At 41.0% G+C, this 21,751-nt stretch overlaps 2 protein-coding genes across 2 annotated transcripts; one reads left to right on the forward strand and one right to left on the reverse strand.

The window, feature by feature from the left end:
• Positions 1-829: 829 nt before the first annotated feature.
• Positions 830-7,401, forward strand: ggt1b (gamma-glutamyltransferase 1b). The gene is made up of 12 exons (XM_070989217.1): positions 830-978; positions 1,223-1,353; positions 1,448-1,537; positions 1,796-1,988; positions 2,086-2,246; positions 2,698-2,847; positions 4,212-4,348; positions 5,405-5,592; positions 5,693-5,820; positions 6,223-6,335; positions 6,465-6,578; positions 7,255-7,401. The coding sequence occupies exons 1-12, from the start codon at positions 830-832 to the stop codon at positions 7,399-7,401; spliced, it is 1,701 nt and encodes a 566-aa protein (XP_070845318.1).
• A 3,374-nt stretch (positions 7,402-10,775) lies between these two features.
• Positions 10,776-18,255, reverse strand: ggt5b (gamma-glutamyltransferase 5b). Its single transcript, XM_070989747.1, has 12 exons — positions 17,925-18,255; positions 15,939-16,066; positions 15,742-15,837; positions 15,115-15,310; positions 14,691-14,851; positions 14,391-14,537; positions 14,120-14,247; positions 13,025-13,209; positions 12,820-12,911; positions 12,605-12,714; positions 12,418-12,528; positions 10,776-12,221 (listed from the first exon to the last, which is right to left on the reverse strand). The coding sequence occupies exons 1-12, from the start codon at positions 18,095-18,097 to the stop codon at positions 12,075-12,077; spliced, it is 1,674 nt and encodes a 557-aa protein (XP_070845848.1). The 5' UTR covers positions 18,098-18,255; the 3' UTR covers positions 10,776-12,074.
• Between the last annotated feature and the right edge of the window lie 3,496 nt (positions 18,256-21,751).

The raw sequence follows: 21,751 nt of genomic DNA on the forward strand, positions 1-21,751 counted from the left end.
TATGCTGTGTTGGTTTTGTGTTAATTAGTATTTTACGAGTGCAATGATAAATTGGTGGACTACTTTAAGCCATTTGATATGTTTTGGTATAATGTTGCTTCCCTGTTTTGTTAAAAACTATTGACAAAAGTGACTCCAGGAGTTTTTGGACAAGCAGTGAGCCCATGTGAGCCAATGAGTCTATGAATTCCCCAGCTACCTTTTGCCATGTTCTATTGACATTTTGTGGTTACTTATTTACTTATTTGAAATTATTAACCTGTTAGCACAAGCTGTAACTGAACATAGATGGAACTGCCTGGAAAAAAACTGTTCAGCCCTGTTAGAAATAAAAAAAAGGTTAGACAAAGTAATGAAAATAATATTGCATTAAGTAAAACCAGTACTCATTTTTGTGACTATTAAGACACCAAGTTTTCAGCAAACAGCTTTGAAAACACTCTGATGAAAGCTGAGGAGGCGAAGGAGTATGTATAACCTTTTTATGTAACTGATACTTCAATGTGTAAACGTTTCACAAAACCTTTGAACTTTCAAGCGAGGTATTATATTGCTTCAATTTCTGGATATTTATTGATTCTTCTGATAATGCAATATTAATGCACATATATTAATGTATTTTATGACACAGTGTGTGTAATTTGTAAATTATTAATCCTTTTGATCTATGTGATATTTTATCTTGCATTTTGGTTTACAGCTTGGTTTTCCTTGTTTCTGATATAACAAAGTGCGGCTCTTTGCAGGTGCATTTTCACACATTTTATAATACAAATAATGTTCTTGTCTTAACAGGCATTAAAGTATTTATTGTTCCCGGGCTATAACTATGGCAAAGAAGACAATAATCATAGCACTGCTGATACTACTGTTGGCAGCTGTCGCCACTTTTCTGGGTGTCTTCTTCGGTGTGGAGAGAAGGAGGTACTGGAGGGCAGCTGTGGCAGCAGATGCTGGGCACTGTTCGGTGGTTGGCAGGTGAGAGCTTACACACAGAAACATCTTTCAGGATAGGCGCGTTGCTCTGCTGTAAACAGACTCGTGCATGCATACACGCATACAGCACATGCACACATGACTTAAGCATACATACAAATCCCATGAACCTGCTTTATTTAATTTATTTATGTGTTTGCCAACACAGGGTCTTAAGATCTTAAGAGTAAAAACTAATCCTCCACCTCTTCCCTCCCTTGGTGTGTTTTAATTAATTTTACTACAGAGACATACTGATGAAAGGGGGGTCTGCAGTCGATGCCTCTATAGCTGCTTTACTGTGTGTTGGACTTATGAATGCCCACAGTATGGGCATTGGAGGAGGACTTTTCTTCACCATCTACAACGCAACAACTGGTATACCTTTACTCTAACATACCCCCCCCCCCCACTCCAGCTTCCTGATCATTTGGATCCTAAATGCATTTCCTGATTTGTGACTCATACACAGGAGTGATTGAGACCATTAATGCCAGGGAGACGGCACCAGCCAACGCAACAGAGAACATGTTTGGCAACAGTTCAGAATTAGCCCAGCAAGGTAATGTTTAACCAGCGCTATCAGACATGTAAATGAATGGAGAGAAATTGGAGTTCACAATATTATGAAAGAGGATGACCTTGTGACAGTTAGATTAGATTGTGTTTACTCTGAGAGCTGTGATGGACTCACACAAACACAATGAAAGTTAGACAACAAATCCCATAGTAGTACCAATGCCCTGAAGTAATGTCTGAATAACTTACGAGGCAGTGCTACAGTATAAGTCTTTGTTTCCTTGGTGCGCATGGTCGGTAGGAGGGCTGTCTATTGCTGTACCAGGAGAGATCCGAGGTTACCAGATGGCACACGAACGACATGGCAAACTGCCTTGGAAAGACTTGTTCCAGCCGAGCATTGATCTTGCTAAGAAGGGTTTTCCTGTGGGAAGGGCACTCGCCAATGCTCTGTTTGTACGCAGGTCAACCATCATCAATGACACAGCCCTATGGTGAGAGGCCTCAACCTAAGGAGTAAAGAGCTGATTATCTGAAAGTCACTTCATCATGATGATGACCATCTTAAATCATATTTTCCCTCTATTTCAGTGAAGTGTTTTGTGGGAAAAACGGCGACATCCTAAAAGAAAACGACACCATTGTGTTTCCCAAGCTTGCAGAAACCTATAGGAAAATAGCCGAAGAGGGACCTGATGCTTTCTACAAGGGAGAACTGGCTCAGAACCTTGTGAAAGATATTCAGGCAGCAGGTAGTGTTTTTTTCTTGTTTTATTTGAACTGGGAAAGTCGATGAGCAGGGACCGTTTAACCAGTCTGAAGTCACACGTCACATTGCTTATAGAAAATCTGCTCCCGTTTCTCATCAGGAAAACTGCAATTACTCTGTTTAAATGAATAGGCTCAGCAACATGATGAATAAGCCTTCTATAAATAGCAGCAACAGAAAGTTCCGACTTTTGTCATTTCTAGTAGAGAACTTGCAGATTAGAACATGTTTCTGTACCCACAGACCACATTAATGCTTCATTAATGAAGAACATTATCATTACTATCATTATTGCTGCTATCTTTATCACTAAAAGCCATTTGCTAAAATAAACATGTACCTCTCTCTGCACATCTAATTTCCATGCTAAGGAGGATTTATATTTCCAATTCTGCCCAAGTGTGCATTCACAGTGTGTGTCAATCCCTGTTTAGGCGGCATCATCACAATGGAGGATCTGAGGGATTATGAGCCTCTCTTGGATCAGAACCCTTTAAAGGTGAATGTGGGGGAGTACGCCATGGTTATGCCCAATGCCCCCGCTAGTGGCCCTGTGCTCTCGCTGATATTAAACATCTTGAAAGGTAAGCCTTGATGCTTTGTCCAAAAACACCCTGAGTGGGAGAGAATGTGCTTTAATGTGAGCTGCTTTCACTTTGCCAGTCACTCTCAGAAAGGACTCCACTGTGAGCAGCGTGTTGATCTACACTACAGTAAATCTGCTCTTAAAATAAAAAGCTTTGCTGACTTTAAGTTACCTAAGAGTGTCTTGGACTACTTTCTACAACACAGATCCACATTTGGAATGTGGATCTGTCTTTTACAAAGTAGTAACACGCACTACTATAACAGCATATACTGTATATCACACAGTGTGATTTAGAACTGCAACAGATCTCATTTAGGATTGAAAAAACAGATTCTTAAAAACAATAAGGAGATAATGTTGACATTGTTGGACCATCCTACACACACACACACACACACACACACACACACACACACACACACACACACACACACACACACACACATATATAAAACAATAACCATAGAGTGATGAGTCAGAGATGAATGTAACAGTCACGTGGGTCTTCACTGACGGACACGTTTGTTCTGTAGTTATGACATCTTGGGTTGATAATGTAACTCTAACAGGTGATGCCTCATAAAGCTATAAAGCAACAAACTACTAAAGCAATATCAAGTTTACATTTAACTTCTTCCAGTTTGCTAATTGAAGACGAAACCAGTGAATGAACAACAATTGAGATCCAAAGATAATTGGTGGCTGCATGCTTTGTTTGAGTCTGAGCAGCAAAGTTCATGAACATGTGCTGGTTCATCATATAACCGTGTATCATTTCTGTGTACACTGCAGCCCTTTTTTAACCTTCTCTATGTGGGCTGGCCATTGCAGAAAATCCGAACTGTCCACCATCTCTCTGCTACTTTTCAATACAGTGACAGTGTCTGGCTCTCAGGAGCAGATGAGAAACTTCCTTCTAAAGTAATTAATCTCTCTGAACCTTTCCTTTCCTCTGCCTGGCCACCCACTCACTGCACCCCCCTGCCTCACACACTAACACTAATCTAACCAATTTACCTCTAATTGGACACAGTCGAGTGGTGGAGGCTTCACCCACACATTTTAGTGGCTGCCCAAAACTTTCATCCTGCTGATTTACTGTGACTCCTGCCTCTGTCCGACAGCTGAAACCCATCAAACCAAAACTCTCCGGTTCCCTCAGCTTTCCTCCTGTTTCCCTCTGTGGCTGTCAGCTCAGGCTAATACCCATTGTGTGGTCACAGCAGCTTTCAGACTAAATAAAAAACACAGGAACTGGCTGGGTCAAGCCCATTTTAGCTGTCGCCTACTTGAACATGAAGAAAGATGAGCAAGGCGTTGTTTGAATTGAGTTGCTGATGATTGTTGTATTTCCTGCAGGGTACAACCTCAGCCCAGATAGCGTGTCAAGCACGGAGAAAAAGATCCTCACCTACCATCGTATCGTGGAGGCTTTTCGTTTTGCCTATGCAAAGAGGACCTTACTTGGAGATCTCAGGTTTCTCAACATCACAGATGTAAGGTCACGGTCTCTGCTTTTCCCTTAATACTCGTAGTTTTTATCTTTCCTTTAATATATTTGAAGGTGGCAGAGTACTACCACTGAGAGGTACCAAACTTAAACGTTCTCATATCTCACATGGTAGCTTTAAATGTTTTCACATGCACAAAGCACTGTAGTTAAGGAGTAACAAGAACAAGAGTGGTGTTTCACCTTTGACCACATTCAGCTTAACTGAGGAGTGTTGTAGTAAAGGTGCTCCTGTAATCACACGCAGCAGTGATGTCACCTGTGCATCACTGCAGCATGGTACGATGTAAGACACTCTCAAGTTAGGGAAAGTTTCAGTTAAATATTAAAGTGATCATGGCCTGTCTTGTGCTTCAAGCCACTGTTGACTTTTTAACGTCAAACCACAATCTATCCTTAACCTCAGTCAAGCGCTTTGAGTGTCTAAATCACAGACTGTATGTAAAGATGGATGACGCGCCGCCACTCTGTCCCATCGTGCAAAAATGAAGCCAAAATATCCCAGATGTGAATGCTGTCATCTTGTCGTCGTCGATCTTTACATACAGCCAATATTCTGAATACGACCACAAATAAAAATCAATCATGCTTCAGTTGCGCTGAGAGGAAATTATATTGCAACGGCGAGCAATGGAGGGAAATATGTTTTCAGCCAACATATTGCAGATATGTTAATGTTTTTCTCAGGCAATGCGTTATTAACTTTTCCTTATTATGATGATAAAAAAAGGTAATCTAGGAGGGATCATGTTTTTCCTAAAATGGATTTTTGTGATTAGTGATTAGTAGTTTTAAACATAATTTCTAAGAGATGGGTTTGGCGTACATGTTCATATTCACCTGCATAGAGTGCAGTGTGATAAATTGCTCCTGATACTAAAATGAGCTGTAGAATAAACACCTAAATTATAACATGTAGTACAGTTGAACAAGCCAGTCCTCTTGAATGGACCATTAACCAATACTTGATAAATAACCCTAAACAATGCTTTTCCCCCAAACATTTGTAATTTTAATCATTTTCATACTTTCTTTTCTAAAGCTCATCAACAATATGACTTCGAGTTCCTTTGCTGATGGCCTCCGTGAAAAGATCACAGACAACACCACGCATCCCATGAGCTACTACGAGCCAGATTTCTACATGCCTGAAAACCACGGGACCTCACACCTCTCCGTAGTAGCAGAAGATGGAAGCGCTGTGGCCGCCACCAGCACCATCAACCTATAGTATGGCCTCCTAACTGATCGGGACAAATATTCTTACCGAGGTTGGTTAATCGCTGCCTGTAACTCTCCTGATATGCTAACAGTTGTTGTTTTCCTGCAGTTTTGGCTCCAAAGTCATGTCAGCGTCAACAGGGATTCTTCTCAACAATTTGATGGACGACTTCAGCTCCCCGTTCATCACAAACGGCTTTGGAGTGCCTCCTTCACCGAATAACTTCATCAAGCCAGGTTATATTAAGACCAGCACACACACAAACCCGCACACACAGAAACACATTTGAGGGTTCTTAAAGCAGTAAAATTGTAATATAGATTGGCTGTTCAACGTTAGCCTGATTGAAGGTCAGGCAGAAGTCAACCTGTGCTTCTTGACATGGTGCATCATGTTTTGAGCTTTTGAATGATGTTTTTTTTTGTGCATCCATACTAAGATGTCTCATCTTTTATTGTTTTACAACACTGAATCAAAGGAGATTCAATGTGGATTCTACAATGGGATAAATAACATTTACACAAATACCTAAAAGAGTCCAATGAAGAATACTCTGAAAATGGGGGATGAATACTTGAAGGACGTATGTGTTTCATTTGACCATGTTAACGTAAACTACCGCAAATTTCTATTAAAAGGAAAAAGGCCAATGTCTTCTATGTGTCCAACCATCATCTTTGACAAAAACAAGAACGTAAAGATGGTGGTCGGCGGCTCAGGAGGAACAAAGATCACAACTTCTGTCGCTCAGGTAAGACACAAGCCACAGTCAAAAGTTAATCCAGCTGTTTTAAGCATCAGATGTACTAATGTTAATTATAGTGATGAGTTGTGTACTTCTTGGCTGTTATCACTGGCTGAAATGTTTGTGCTTTTGTAGGTGATTGCGAATGCACTGTTCTTCAAGTACGATGTGGGAAAGGCTGTGATAGAGCCAAGACTCCACAACCAGCTGAGTCCCAACGCCACTGTAGCAGAGTCTGACTTTGACAAAGTGAGTGTCACAAACAGCAAACAGTACTGATACATGTGACTAATAGCAGGGTGGTGTGGTGTGGAAGGAGGCAATCCTTCAACCAAAAGTCCACTGAGCCCATACCTCAGTCATAACCAGCACCAGGGGCACTGGTCGTTATATTTACCTTCACGGATGTGTAGCAAGGAGAAAAATATTTCAGCACTGGCATGGTAATACACTAAATTGTGGTCTGGCTAAAAAGAGGCACATCATCTTGTGGATATATATACGTGCATACATTCTTTCCTAAACTTACAAACTGGAGAACTAAAGCTTTATTTGATCATTTCACTGGGATGTAAAATCATTTGCTGCTCCAAAGGCAACGTGTGTTCAAATTCTTGTTTATACCTGTTATAAATGTTACGATATTAACCTTTTTAAGTTAGCAATCAGTTCATCATGATTTTAGCATCCCATTGACCAAGTGTTGGACAGCAAATTACAAGCTTGGTCTTTTCTCTTATTTCTTGCTTATTAAGAGAATTGTTTTCACAGACTTGATATAAATTGTCAAAATGGTTTGTTTACAGACTGGTAAACAGGTTTTCCAAGGAACGCACAGCATTGTTGATCCATACTGTGTGATAAAAAGATTTGTTCTTTGGTTTGTACAGAGTCTGCATGTCTTTATTTATGCTCTTGTTGACAGAACATCCTGGATGGCTTGGCACTAAAGAACCATGAGATAGAGCTCCTGAAATCAGGGGGGGCTGTGGTGCAAGCGGTGCTTCGTCAAGATGACGGACTCCACGCTCAATCAGATCCTCGGAAGTGGTCGTATGCCGCAGGGTACTGAGGTCATAAACACACCTCTGACTATGCACAGAGACTGCAGCTGTGTGAACTTTGACACCAGTGGTACCAACTGAGAGATAAGAGACTTGATAAAGAACCAGGCACTGTCTTGGCCATTAATTGTTCTCTCATTAAGTTAGATTAACATTCATTTACTTCATAACAGGCAACTCAGATACCAGAATGTTGACTTATCGTTCATTACAGCCTTGAAAACAAGTGTACCTCAGACTGAACTTGACTAATCTCTTATGTCCAGGGCATTTATATGCATTTCATTTCATGGAATTAAGAAATGTATAAGACCCTGGATGCTGTTTGGAGGATAGAGTTTACCATCATTCAGGTTTGTTTGAAAGTTAAAATTGAAACAGGAAAACAAAGATACACATAAATATTTAAATCGTTTCTTTACTTACTGTCATGTCCCATCAATCCATTCCTTTTTATGAAGCACTTTTGTAAATCATTAGCAGTGTAGAGTTGTTTCATGTTGTTGTTTTTGTTGTTATCCAGTAAAGATATATGTGACTATCAACTGAACTCTTAATTAAGGAAATATCCACAGGAAATAATAAAGCAAAACTAGCAGCAAGAGACATTCCTATATCAGCTTTCAATCGTTTAAAACTTAATATAAACATATTTCTCCAGGACTGGTCATACTGTATGAAGTGGCAGCAAACAGAGAGCGCATGAACAAGCTGCTGTTAAAATAAAGGACTATAACACCTCAGGGACACACAATCCTACTTAATAACTTACAGTAATTACTTACAGTAATTTCCCAGAACCCAGAGTGCAATGGCCTATAATGACCCCATAACAACATTACAGCTGTTGCTGCTCACTGTCACCGCTGGGATTCAGGGCTTTTTTTTTTTTTTTTTCCAGATGGAATGTAAATGTGTTACATAATTACTGAAATGTACAAATGTGTAAAACAATAACGCCTTTTCGCTCCAGACGACTGATTCATATGTGATAGGAACAGTGTCATAATAAAAATGATTTAACATTCACACCACCTGTTATTGTATATCACATATATTTATTTAAACATAAATGACGGACAATCTAAGTGTGAATGGATCATTTTTGGGGGCTTATTTTCCAGCAGTAATTGTTTTTACATAGCTATTACAGATATCTATTTGTTCAAAATAAACACTTTAAATGAACTAATAATTAAAACACACCTGCTGTATAAAAGTCTCCGGGTCTGGCTTACTTGCAGAAGTGTCTTTATTACTGCGTCTTTTTGCCTAAGCTAATGATAACAAGAGTAGGCTATGTTCACACTGCAAGCATAAATGCTCCATTCAGATTTATTGCTCAGATTGGATTTTTGGTTTAGCTGTTATTATTATTTTTTAAAAATGTGACCAGTTATCAGATTTCAATATGGATTGTACACAGCCCTGAACTGACCCGCATTCACAAAGAGCAATAATGCGTCATACTACATCACATGCAGCAAACTGTTGTACTGAAGTAAATATGGAGGCCTGTGTTTGCAGTTTCATTTGTAAGTTGAACTAACTTCAGAGCAGATAACAAGAACAAGGATGATGAGAAAGAGAGTCGATTTCTTAATTATTACTTTTTGATGTGCTACATCTGCCAGCATCTTTCCACAAGAGTCTCGTGGCAACACGAGGCACAAAATTTAGAATTTGGGCCACTTCTGCCTGCATTCTGAACATAGCCCATCGGGAGTCTGCAGCGATGCTAACATGCTCACAAAAACAATGATAAAATGTTGTTTGATTGGTTTTTGTTGAACTGATGGGAACACCATTAGCTTTGCACATATTTGGTCATAAACTAAACTATTGGACAAAAAAGGTTTGTGACCTGACGGTGGCGCTGGATATAAAGTCAGGGGACTACCAAAGTTATCAAAGCCTGCGCAGATAATAAATGTCAAGCCAAAATTTCATGGCAGACCTGCACAGCCATCCGCACAGCCATACCGCTAGCATGGCTAAAATGTTATTTGAATTTTTTACTGTATAAAATACAATAAAAATAGAAAACCTTTACTTTTTCCCTTACATTATTTTGTTTCTGATGGAGCACATTAACAGGAAACATGCACCATAATCACGGGCTCATTCAACAACTGTCAAGCTACCAGCTGACTTGTATCATCCAATCAGATTCAGGCGTACAGAGCAGCTGCTAACCTGACATTTGTCAATATTGCTCTGCTGATACACTTATGCAAATTACGCTGTAATTTTTGTGTTTATTAGGTGGAGATTAGTTCTTCAGCAGAATTTGGTTTGCTGACTTCATTTATAGTGATGGATTACCTGTGGTAATGGAAATGGAAATGTGGGGAGAGAAGGGGGATGATTTACATCAAATGTCCCCAGCCAGATCTGAACAGGTACATTAATGTTACGTGGTATGCATGTTAGTGCTTTAGTCTACCAGGATGCCCTACGACAGTCATATCAATAAATTAAAATATTCAGTTGCTTTACCTGGTGTGGGTATAATTATAATTATTTTCAAGGATGTGGCAAATGCAAAAAAGAGCAAGTCACAATGGAGTTTTCCTTTAAGGCCCAATTAAGCACGATCTCAGTTTTACATAGTTTTGATGAACTTTAAGTTATGCAACTCAGATAGGCCAATTTACTCATCCTTTAGGCAAGAGAAAAGTCTCACGTCTCTTTTTATATCAATGCGTATGTGGTTTTAATTTGACCCACTGCCTTGCATCGCATTATGACAGCCACACATCAACAGAATGCCAGTATAATAACATCAAATATCTATAGTGGTGAGATAATGTGCCTCATCAAGGGACTTTGTGATTGAAAGTGTGCCAACACTGCAAGTCAGAGAGTCATCACAGGATTTAACCGCTTCTGCTTTGATTGAAAGACTATTAGCGGAGAGACATTTTCTGCATAGTGTAAAATGACGCTTACTTCAAATGGTGGTTCATATCATGACACTAAAGCTATGAAGTCACAACTTATCCAGATTAACTCATTTGTCATACAACAAAGACAGCGGTGCTTCACACAGACCAAAATTTGCATGTTCTCATAACTCACATCTAGTGCCTCAAAGGAAAACGGAGCAGAATCCACTTAAGAAATCATTGCTAATTCATAAGTCTCTCTGCTGAAATGTATCTCATTACTGCTTCCTTTGTCTAAGTGCAAAAGTGCTGCTCTGAAACAAGGCAAACAGGAAAACATGAAGCAGATTATTGCTGATCATGCTATACTAACGACAAAGGATAAATGTTTAAAGAACTGCAGTTTACGGTGAAAAGTGTGTAGAAGGTGTCTGAACGAAGCCGGAGCTCAAGTAATGTTCAGGGCTCGTGGTTGAGGTCAGACTCAGTGATTACTTGTCTTGGTTTAGGCTTTAATACATTTTATTGTGACAAGACACAGTTAATAGTAAAAATGTTTGACATATCAAAACACAGAAAATACAAAAATTATATGTGGTGTGAAAATACACTTTGTTCATTGTGAATCTGTTAATGAAATGTAACAGTGTTTCCTTACTCTTTAAACAAATACCAGAATATGCTCAGGGACCTGAAAATGCTTGTTTCACATACAATAAAATCTTTAAGGTCACAGTAAAAGTTCCCGCTTCGGGCAGCTGACGTCCTGCAACAGCCTTGAACTCACGTCAGTCACTTTGAAACGGTTACATGGCTCATTTACAGAATACACTTCCTATATAGAACTATACCATTCAGTCAGAAATGAAAACATTCATTACTATCAACAGACTCAGCATGACAGAGCGTGCAGTGTTGTTTGTTTTATGGCTCGTGCTGCTAACACATTTCACTTTGGCCAGGAGTGTGCAATAAGAGTAGCAGCCTCGTGGTGTGCTTACTGTGCATTAGTCGTTTATGCGACACTGGTGTGTGTGACGTCTGGCTGGACTGAAATTTGTTATATAGTGGTCGCATCGGCACAAACCCTCATCTGGTTATTTGCTGAAATCTGGCAACATTGCTAACAAGAAGACTGATGGGGGAAGAAGTTTTTAAACAGCCCCCGTAGTTACTCAGATTTATTAAGCTAACCATGGGTTTGAATGTTAAGACTTACTCAATTCAAGGCCCACTTACTAGCTAACTGATGAGGGCCGTGAGCTGCAGGTGAAAGCTGCAGAAACAGTCATTAAGTGGACAGCCAGCGAGGGATTATTACTGTGAGGGTTTTCCGTCCATTTGTTTTCATGTGCATTTTCAATTTGTGGATAAAAAAGTGGAAATGATGATTTGATTTTGCAAGATTTTGCTCTAAATTTGGAAAAATTTTGAGTGATCAGTTTAGCTGCAATTAAGGTGGTTTTGATAATCTGATCCTCTGACCACTTGTGTTTTCTTGCCCCATCTCACATCTTTTGAGCCAATTTCCAAGGTCTCTGCAATGACTGCAGTGAGTACAATGTTTTCTAATTAATAGAAGTAATTGCCCAAACTACAAAAACAAGTATAATAAACTGGAATTATCCTTTAAGCTTATTAACTTCCTGTTCCATTAGGAAAAAGCACTAAAATGCTCACATTCTGTCGTCACATTTTCGGTACATTCCTTGATCTTAAGGCGAAAGGTTCAGTCAGTCAGTCTTTATTGCAGATTTTAGTGGGAACGTGGTGCTTCCTCATGATCTGTACGGTCAGTATCCAGCTGATACCCCTTTCTTCCTGCTGTCCGATACGGCCGCAATGCATCCATTCTCTTTTTCCACTGCATTGACAACATTGAAGAAATATTTCCATTCCCCAAATTTGTGTCCATAAGCTTTGAGGCCATCTTTCACAGACTGAGGGCAAACAAAACACACACAGAAATTAGTTCCACTTACCCTTCCCACTTCAGATTTCACAACTGATTACAGGTGAATTAAATGTGACTATTGTAGGATTATGTCCTGGTAATCTCACTCCGAATCCATTAGCATAAACAGAAATGTTGGTCATTAGATGGATGGTCGCAGTCGAGTGACGAGAGCACCTCACCTCATTAAAACCGGGCTCAAAATTCACATTGTTCTTGGAATCAACAAACACTATAGGTGCAGCGATGGCGTCTTTCAGATTCATCCCCAGCCAGAGGCGATTCATTAGAGACTGCGGGAATAAAAGAGAATCATGTAAGAAAACAAGGAAAGAAGCAGACAATCGATAACATGAACAGTTAAGTTACCATGGCCACTGCTGAGGTAATCATGCTTCCTCCCGATCCACCAATCGCAAGGAGCCCTCCAGACTTTGACTCCAGTATCACTGGAGTCATTGAGGAAGGAGGCTGTTCACCTATGACAACAATTACACTCCATATCAGACTGAAAGGAGACTAAACGACTGCATTAAGTAATGTCTTCATCTGCTTTAGCTTGAAAGGCCATGTTTATACTTCACCTGCTGTCACTCTGTCTGCTCTCCCACAGAAGTCAGACAGCTCATTGTTGAGGATGATCCCTGTTCGTGGAGAGTAAATGGCTCCTCCAAACCTACGAAACAAAAGACAACACAGTAGACTGAGTGGATAAAATATCATGTCAGTGTAGATTTGATGTCATTTAAAGTCGACGCAGAACTCTGCTTGAAGAGGCTTCCTGCTCACAAGTGGTTTATGGTGCTGGTGGCAGAGACAGCCAGTCCATCTTCATCCAGGACGGACAGATGAGTCGTCCCCATGTGATCAGAGGAGGGCTTGACATTGTAGTAGGAGCTGTCATGGGAGGTGTTTGAAAAAATCCTCTCCCTGATGCGATTGATGAAGGAGGGATCAATCAAATGATCCGCACTCTGAAAGAAGAACATCATAAAAAAATTGAGCGTCACAGTATGTTGAGTCACCTGTTCACATGCTCAGTCAGTACTTTTCCACTGTCACTGCCCTGCCAGCCACGCTCACCTGCCCGCTCACCTGATGACACACCTGAGATTCATTCCCAATCAGTCTAGCATTTAAGCTGCTCTCCCACGCTCACTCTGAGCTTTCAAGGTGCTGGTAGGCCGGTTTTCTTATGTTTGGACAGAGCCAGGATAGGGTTTTTTTTAGTGTTTCCAGTCTTTGAGGTAAGCTAACCTGGATGGCTGCTAGCAATAGCTTCACATTTAACTTGAAAGGCTTGAGAGTGGTATCACTCCTCGTGTTACTCTTGGCAAGAAAACAAATTGGCATATTTCCCACAATGTCAAACATTTCCTTCAACCAACAGGTCACTGGATGAAAATTGATGCAGTGAACGTGTGACTATTTGATTTCATCCGTAGTATTGGCCGTTGTGTCTACCTGCCCTGGGACTGCACATGGAAATTACCAGATAGTTGCTAAATTTGTCTGGGCAGGTGGTGTACTGTGGAGTCCTCAGAATTTTTTATTGTTGCTGCCTAATGCAGCTGGAAACAAGGCTGATGAGAGCAGTAATAAAACTGCAGCCCAGTCACTAGAATAAATGTCGCTGTTATTTGTTTCTGCATATCTGCATGCATATGTTAATTTGTACGTTTCATATCAGTATTTCAGCAATAGGTATCAAAGTCAGGCACTTCGGTTCACCAGTACATGAGGCGTCGGGACATTGTCCGGCCATGTTTGTGGCAATAAAACTGGGTATTTGGATCCAAAACACAATCTTTTCCCAATTTTTGAACAAATGAACTTGTTTTCTTGAAATATCTTTCATCCTTATAATGATGAAAAGGTCCCAACCTTGCCGTTAAAGTCAGGATCACGAATGCTCCTCTTTTGTCCATTAGCAAATTTAGCTGCCTCAATAAAAAGATGGTACATCTGAATCTTCTGGTCACCATCCAGGGAGCTTGGAGTCAAGGAGAACCCTGAGGCAAAAGGAGAACAACAACCAATTTTAAAACTCTACAATCTTTTGTGTTTTTTCTTCTTCGTAATTCAGAGTAAAGAACAAAGATGCTAAAATTGAATTCAACTGCTACAGTAGGCCAGTTCAAGGTATCACAGGGACCTTCCATCAGTCTGAGAATGAAGGCAAGCATGGCGCCCCCGGCAGGTGGTGGAGCAATGTGCATCTGAATATCTCCCAGAGGAACTGTCCAAGCATCCTCCACCCGCACCTTGAAGGACCTCAGATCCTCCATTGTCAACGTCCCACCTAAGAGAAGCATGTAGGAAACAGTTAAGTTAAATTAAATTGCATTTGATTTTCTACTTTTTCTTTATCACTTTACATACAAGTATGTTTTCTTTTTCTGCCAATGTGCGTACACACCCCCAGCTTTCCAATCCATCCCAGTATTGCACCAACCTGCAGCTTTAATGTCTTCGATTAAGTCATGTCCTATCTTGTGAGTATAGAAGGCCTCTGCCCCTTGCTTTGCTATTATTTCCATGGTATCTGCAAGTTTAGGAAACTTCAGGATGTCATTTTGGCCCAGGATGGTTTTGTTCTTGTGGCAGAAAATTTGACTGTAAAAAGAATCCAAGCAAAAGAAATTATTGTATCACAAACTATAAACAGAGCACACTGAGAGACACTCGTACTGCACATTATCATTTGGGTGATTTATGACCTCTTGGAGCTACTTTAACAGAGCTTGACATGCACTTATGCAATATGAAATCTTGCTGGAGATTACAAATCTGCAGTTCTTGAAGTAACAGTTTTGTTAACAATTATGGTTGAAGAGCATTAAAAACTCGGTCAGTAAGCAGTTAGTAAGATGCTGTACCACAGAGAGGACTTTTCCACGAATTTCTTCGCAAAGGGCTCGTTCAGGAGTCTTGCCAGAAACGGCGGCATATTGATGCCCTCCCTGGCCAGTCTAATTGTTGGCTCAAACAGCTTGGCCCAAGACAGCTTCCCATACTGTTTGTGAATGGCCCAATAGCCCCGCAGCTCTCCGGGAACCCCGATCCACTGAGCGCCTACAATGTGCAGATGGGAAACAGCAGCTGCATTAGACAAATGATGGAAACCAGTGGTCAAAACTTCAGGTGGACTGTACAGGGAATGAAAAGAGGGACCCTGCAGCAACAGCGTGTGCAAAAATGTTTAATGCTGTAAAAATATCCTTATATCTGCTTACAACAACACTGCATTGTGTTATAAACCATTCATTATATCACATACAGACATTGCGCTTATAAACACTAAGCAGGGAGGGTTCAAGTCATGTGTTTCCACTAATTTCTACTAAACAGTACACTTCAAATGCAATAAATAATGTTGGAAATTAGCCAAAATGACAGGTTAGGAAAACATTTACTGGTTAGACATTGCAATGGCTACTACTGCAGAAAGCATAGGTAGGAAATCTATTATAAGCCACTATACACCTGCGGACATCTCTGCCTACCTGGGCTCATTGTCATTGTGGTGGGACAGTCACTTAACAGGTCGGGTTTAAAAGCCCGAGGTACCGTTTCTCTGAAGTTGTAGACCTTAACATGGCCTGGGAAGAGACGAGCAATTAGAGTGACGGACTAAATTCAATCATTAGCATTTGACAAGAAACAAAATATTCAAGTCACAGATATGTATAAGAAGACCCACCTGTTTTATTTCTTATGGTGACTATAGACCCTCCTCCAATCCCCATGCTCTGAGGATTGACCACAGATGTGCACAGAAGAGCTGCAATGGCGCCATCTGCTGCTGACCCCCCCTGCTGGAGTATGTTCCTGGAAAACAGTCATTTTAACTGTATTTCTGGGAACACACAGTCATTCACTAACTGTCTTACTACTCATCACATTATTATTTGCTTAACCATGCACATGCATTTGCACATTTCAGCAGTTGCATGTATCACTGCTGCCCTCAGGGGTTCAGTGTTTCAGGGTGTCAAAGAGTGCTGCCAGGAAGCAAGTTTAAACCATGTGCTGATATTTGAGACTTCAGGCAACATACCTGCCACGGTGGTGCTTTCTAGTTTTCACATGACTCTTGAGGTAAACTGTCTTCCTTCAAAAAAACATCAGCTTTGCTATAATTAGGCTTATCCAACCTAATTGTGCTACACAACAGAGCGTGTAATCTTAACTCTGAATCATCTCTGAATGAGTCTTTTCACTCAGAGGTTGGCACAGTGTCAGACGTGTTCACTGAGCAACAAGAGAGGCTAGAGCGTGGAATGTTTTGGCTCCGTTGAAGCCGAGCCGACTCATCGATTTTAACAGAGAAAAAGTCTGAGGAGGTGGAATGGCACCAAAATTTAATCAATAGAATGTAATTATTGGAGTCTCATGAACAGTATAGACAGAAAAATCAATGCAGTTGTTGATACTGGTTTCTGTCTTTATGCAGTACATGTTATAAACTGATGCATTTTTGAGTGGGATGTTGTCTACAGAGGCACAACGCTTATCTGGTGATTATATTTATATGCATGGCGTGTCTGGTTCTCTGCATACCTGAGGTAGTAGGAAAGTTTTTATTCAAATGATTGAGAGAAAATGAATGCTGGTGCCGGGATGCAGCAGTCTGGGCCAACAACGAGAACAGTGTTCATTCTATCAGGAAGCTTTTGTCCGTACAGAAGAAAAAGAAAAATTACTGAGAGTTCAGTACAAGGTCATTGGATTTGTTTTTAGCGTTGTAATTATACTTAATCAGTATTTTCAGTGAGATTAAACGTTATTGTTGTGTGACATCGATGATTTTATCCTGTTTGACTAATGAGTAGATAATTAAGTTGGGATGAAATAGAAAGATTTTGTTCAAATCGCTCCTCAGCAGAAGGAACCCACAGAGTCAGCACGTTTAGAACAACCATCAATGTTTCTCTCATCAGATGACCATGTCGCCTCATCACTCACGGAGCTCAAATTCATTGTCTTTGCTGTGACCTGGGAAATGAACCCCTCGGCAGAGGACTGATTGCTCCTCTGAATACAAAAGCCGGAAGATCTAAATGCACATTCCAGTGGAAAAACAAAACTCAGCTTCTGTCTATATTTAGATTTACTATGAAGACTGTTTGATGGAGTTCACACTGTGGCTCAATGCTGAACAAGTATCAAAGAGTTCATCAGAGAAACAGACAAGTCCATTCACTTCATATTAGAAAGATTAGCATCAGTTACCGCACCTGGAAAGCACTTTTCCACTGACACTCTCATTCAACAGGAATAAATCAACAAGTGGTAGATAGAATCAAGGCCACTACACACACTTCTGCAGGTATTTATTCTCCCAACAGAGCTTATCAAATCTCTTAAACTGCTTATCCCATCGCTCAGCTTTTCATCTCACCCACAGGCACAGGGAGGTGTAGCTGATATACCTCTGAAAGAACAAGTCATTCCTGTGAATAACACAGGTGAACATGGTGAAAGTCCTGCATGTTGTAACACATAGATTAACTTCCAAATTTGAAAATAAAATTCAATAAAATGCAAAAATAAATAAATGAATAAACATCACGATTTTTTGCAGGTTTTAGATCCAGTACGTGAAGCCAAATCCTTCCCGGATTTAACGCGTGTAAACGAAACTTTCATGTCTGTGTGTGTGTGTGTGTGTCAGTAGGTGACTTACCTGCCCACCTCGGAACAGCGCTGTGAGTCTGCAGACACAGCCGCGTGCCTGAAGCTGCCGCTGGGACATCCTCTGTCCACGAGCGTGGCGACGCACAGACAGACCAGCGCGACAGCGCAAATCAAGCCAGCCAAGACGAGGCAGCACACCAGCCAGGGCTTATATTTAGCCATGGGCTTCTCTGTGGGGGAAACTTTGTGTTGAAGGAACTGTTGCTGCTGCCGCTCAGTGCGCACACACGCTCAATGAACGCTGCTTTAATCCCAAACGTGGGTTTACCCCTCCCCTCCATCAGTTCTGCAGAAGTGGACTTGGGGAGATGAAGACGGAGACACATTGGCTGTGTTACTGTGATGACCATGGGGTGTAAATCAGTCTTTAACATCTCACATTCATCTGTTAAGCCTGGGGAAATAACCATGATGTCACGGCTAGTCCCAGTCATCGGCCTTTTTGTAGAACATCTATGAGTTATAGAGAATCGGGATTTTAATGTTTTATCACTTCCGGGAAACTTGGCAGAGGTGCCTAACCGGATTTCACGAATTATCAGTTCTTGCATAACATCGATAAAGCCTTTTGTCCCTTTTGCTTTTCCTGCAGCACCAACATTTCCTTCAATTCTGACCCACAGTAAGAGGAAAACACAGACTGCGCCCTGTCGCACCGTTACACTGGATGTGACCTGCGTGTCAGGTCAAAAGGCTGAAATCCTCCAAACAGGGCCCATATCAGGCTGCTGTGTGTCTGCACTTGACTTGATGTGCTCTATCTGTACTTTCATTCCAGTTGTTAAACGCAGTAATATGGAAACGTTAGACACAAAACATTGAAATGTTCAGTTTTGATAGAAATGAACATGTAACACAGTCACACCAGCTGCAGCTCTTCACTCCAAGAATCTTCTCTATTCATCACTACATGCTCTCTAATTGTATTGTTTATCTATAATATGTGTCATTGGTAAACTGAACCATTGGGATTACTGGTTGATAATATCAATTCTTGAGAAACATTTCAAATGAATTTCTGGATCTTAGTTTATACTGACGCCCAGAATATTGCAGGAAGCCTACAACAATCTGTCAGCCATCTTCCAAACAAAGTAAATCAAGCAACATATTTTTTTCCTCCTTTTTGTTATTTTTTTTTTTATTATTATTATTGCAGGTGATTAACAGGATCTTCGTCAATAGTTTATGTCAGTATAAATCTTGTCCCTTGCCCATATATTCTGCATTCATGTGCAGATGTCTGATTCTAGACATTATTCCAACAATGAATGTAAATTTTTGTATGAAAGCAGCAAATTGAAACCTAAAGTGTAAGGCCTGTCAGAGCCATTTCTCAGCGTTACTCTGACTGTTTCCAACCCTTCACAAGTCCCCTCTCTATTTCCTCACATTACAAAACCATTAAAAATCCATCAATCTGAACTTAAAGAGTCGAAGCCCCAGAGCTCTGCTGAGGGACAGAATGTCCCAAAAATAATCTTGTATGATAAAAACATGAATTATAAGAGTTTTTTCTTTTTTTCTTTCCTTCCTTAACAAGACAGCAGCAGCAGCAAAGAAAGTAAAGTCTCTCTGCGTCTTGGAAAGTCTCGCACGCCCATGCTGAGCAGGTCGACCGGACCACTGCAGCGTTACCAGACAGAATGAGATGTATCTCTGCTCTCTGTGTTTATGATGTTGTAGCTCATGTTGTCGAGCCCAAATCCAATGGATTCTCCAGATGGCTGGATTACCCTTAAGATGTGGCACAAGACAAACCCAGACCGAAATCATGGCTCTCATGAGAACAAGGCTGCTGCAACACCTGTCTCAAACTTGATTTATTTTAATACCTCGATCAAGCTGTCGAGACCCAGTGAAGTGAGCAAAGAGACCACGTAGCTCACCACTTTGATTTTCAGCCATGCAGGTGACGGCAGCAGCGGGCAACAAGACTGAGCATGTGGGCTGCTAGATTACCAGAACTGCCTGCCAGGATGGAGGAAAGCCAATCTGATAATCCCTCAGATAATTGCACATGATCACACATGGTTAGCCTGTGTGGGGAATAGGAAATACAGTCTGATATATTGAAATGTTCTGGTATCGGTGCTTCTATATCTTGACCACCAGTTTGCCTCGGTGTGTTCGTGTTTGTGCTGGAAGCCTCTCTGTGTAATGTCAGGTTCAAAAGACACCACAGCTGTCAGATCAGTTTATTAAGGATTTGTTTTTGGCTTTGACTCAAACCCATTGTTTGCTCTTCCTGCTCCTTGTAAGCCTTGATGGGCTGAAGCTACTGTCATGACCCGGCTCTTCGGCATGACAAAAGAAAGGAAGCAACAGCAACAATCATATTAATACATAGATATCGCAATAAAGTATGTTCACTAAATGAATGAAATGGTCTGACAGTGGTGTTGCTGAGTGACCGGACCAGACAAAAGAGTGTGAGAAAGAAGTGAGATGGAGAAAGAATGGACACAGCTGATCTGAACAGATGCACCCAGCTGCACTATTATAACGTCCACCTGAAGGAAGAGACAAAACAACAGCAGCAGCCCAGCGCAAGACATAAACCTGCAGGCTGTGGCGGAGCCGTCACACTGCGGGGATTTTAGCGCCATCAGCATGCTGCTCTGCTCGACTGTCCCCGGTGGCCAAGTGTGGCGGTCACTGACTGAGGTGCTGAATGTGCCGTGGTAAAGGTGGCATTGACTGTCGCTGTCCAGGGTGCTGACCCTGGGGGAAACCATGCGAGTCCAGGGCCACCGCAGTGAGCTGCCATTGCTATTTATAGTAACCTTGAACATGATCTTGAATATTAGTTTATAGTCATTTGTTATAATTAAGTACAACACACTGACTGTGTTTTCCTTGTTAAATGCAATTACCTTACATCAGGGCCAGATGGTGTCATATATGATAAAGAGCCTAGGGCACTTCGAGGTAAAATTTGGGATTTTTGACTAAACAAATAAAATTGACTCCACTTCACTTGACCTAGTGCAGATTACACAGCAGTACAGGCACAGCGATGGGCCAGACACATGATTATATACAGTGTGCCTACAGTAAATACAGTACAGTATATGGCCAGTTAAAACTTCAACACAAGGGGGAGATGATGTGTATATTTTCAGTTGTAAACCTTTGGCTCCTGTGATCACCTATGAAACATCACCAGTGTTGGTACCTGTGATTTGTACCTCATTCAGACAGAAGCAGTTTGGTGAAATTGATAGTCCATTAAAGAGGGCGAGGATGCCGGTTAAGCCACAGGATGCATGAGAATTTCAATTTTAAAGGGTGTGCTTTCAAGTCAGGGGTTTTCTATTTCCATTCTCTTATGTGTTTGGTTTCTGGCTTGATGAAGAGCTGTACTCAAATAGAATAGAATAGAAACAATGCATTTGTCACCCAAAACTACAGAGAGCAAATTGTCCAGTCAACCTTTTTACCCGTTATAGACTACGGTGATATAATTTATATGACATTCTTCTGCCTCCACTCTTATTCCTCTCGATGCAGTCTATCACCCCGCTCTTGGGTTCATAACTGGAGATGGTTTTAAAACACAGTGCTGTTTATTATATGAGAAAGTTGGTTGGCAGTGAGAAGAGAACAGCCCTGCTTCTATTTAACTACCTGCACATCCTCCATGTCTTTATCTGCAGAGCAGGGTCACTCTGCACCAAGTTCCAAGAGTTAAGGACTAAGCAAAATTCAATAATGAAAGGATTTATTATCACAAGAGTATATTGATCACTGGCATCCAAGAAGGAGAAGGCAGGTACTTGAGGTGAGTCAGCAGGTTTTCAGGTGGTGGACTGG

Source organism: Chaetodon trifascialis, chromosome 20, assembly GCF_039877785.1.
Source record: "Chaetodon trifascialis isolate fChaTrf1 chromosome 20, fChaTrf1.hap1, whole genome shotgun sequence".
Taxonomy (NCBI): domain Eukaryota; kingdom Metazoa; phylum Chordata; class Actinopteri; order Chaetodontiformes; family Chaetodontidae; genus Chaetodon; species Chaetodon trifascialis.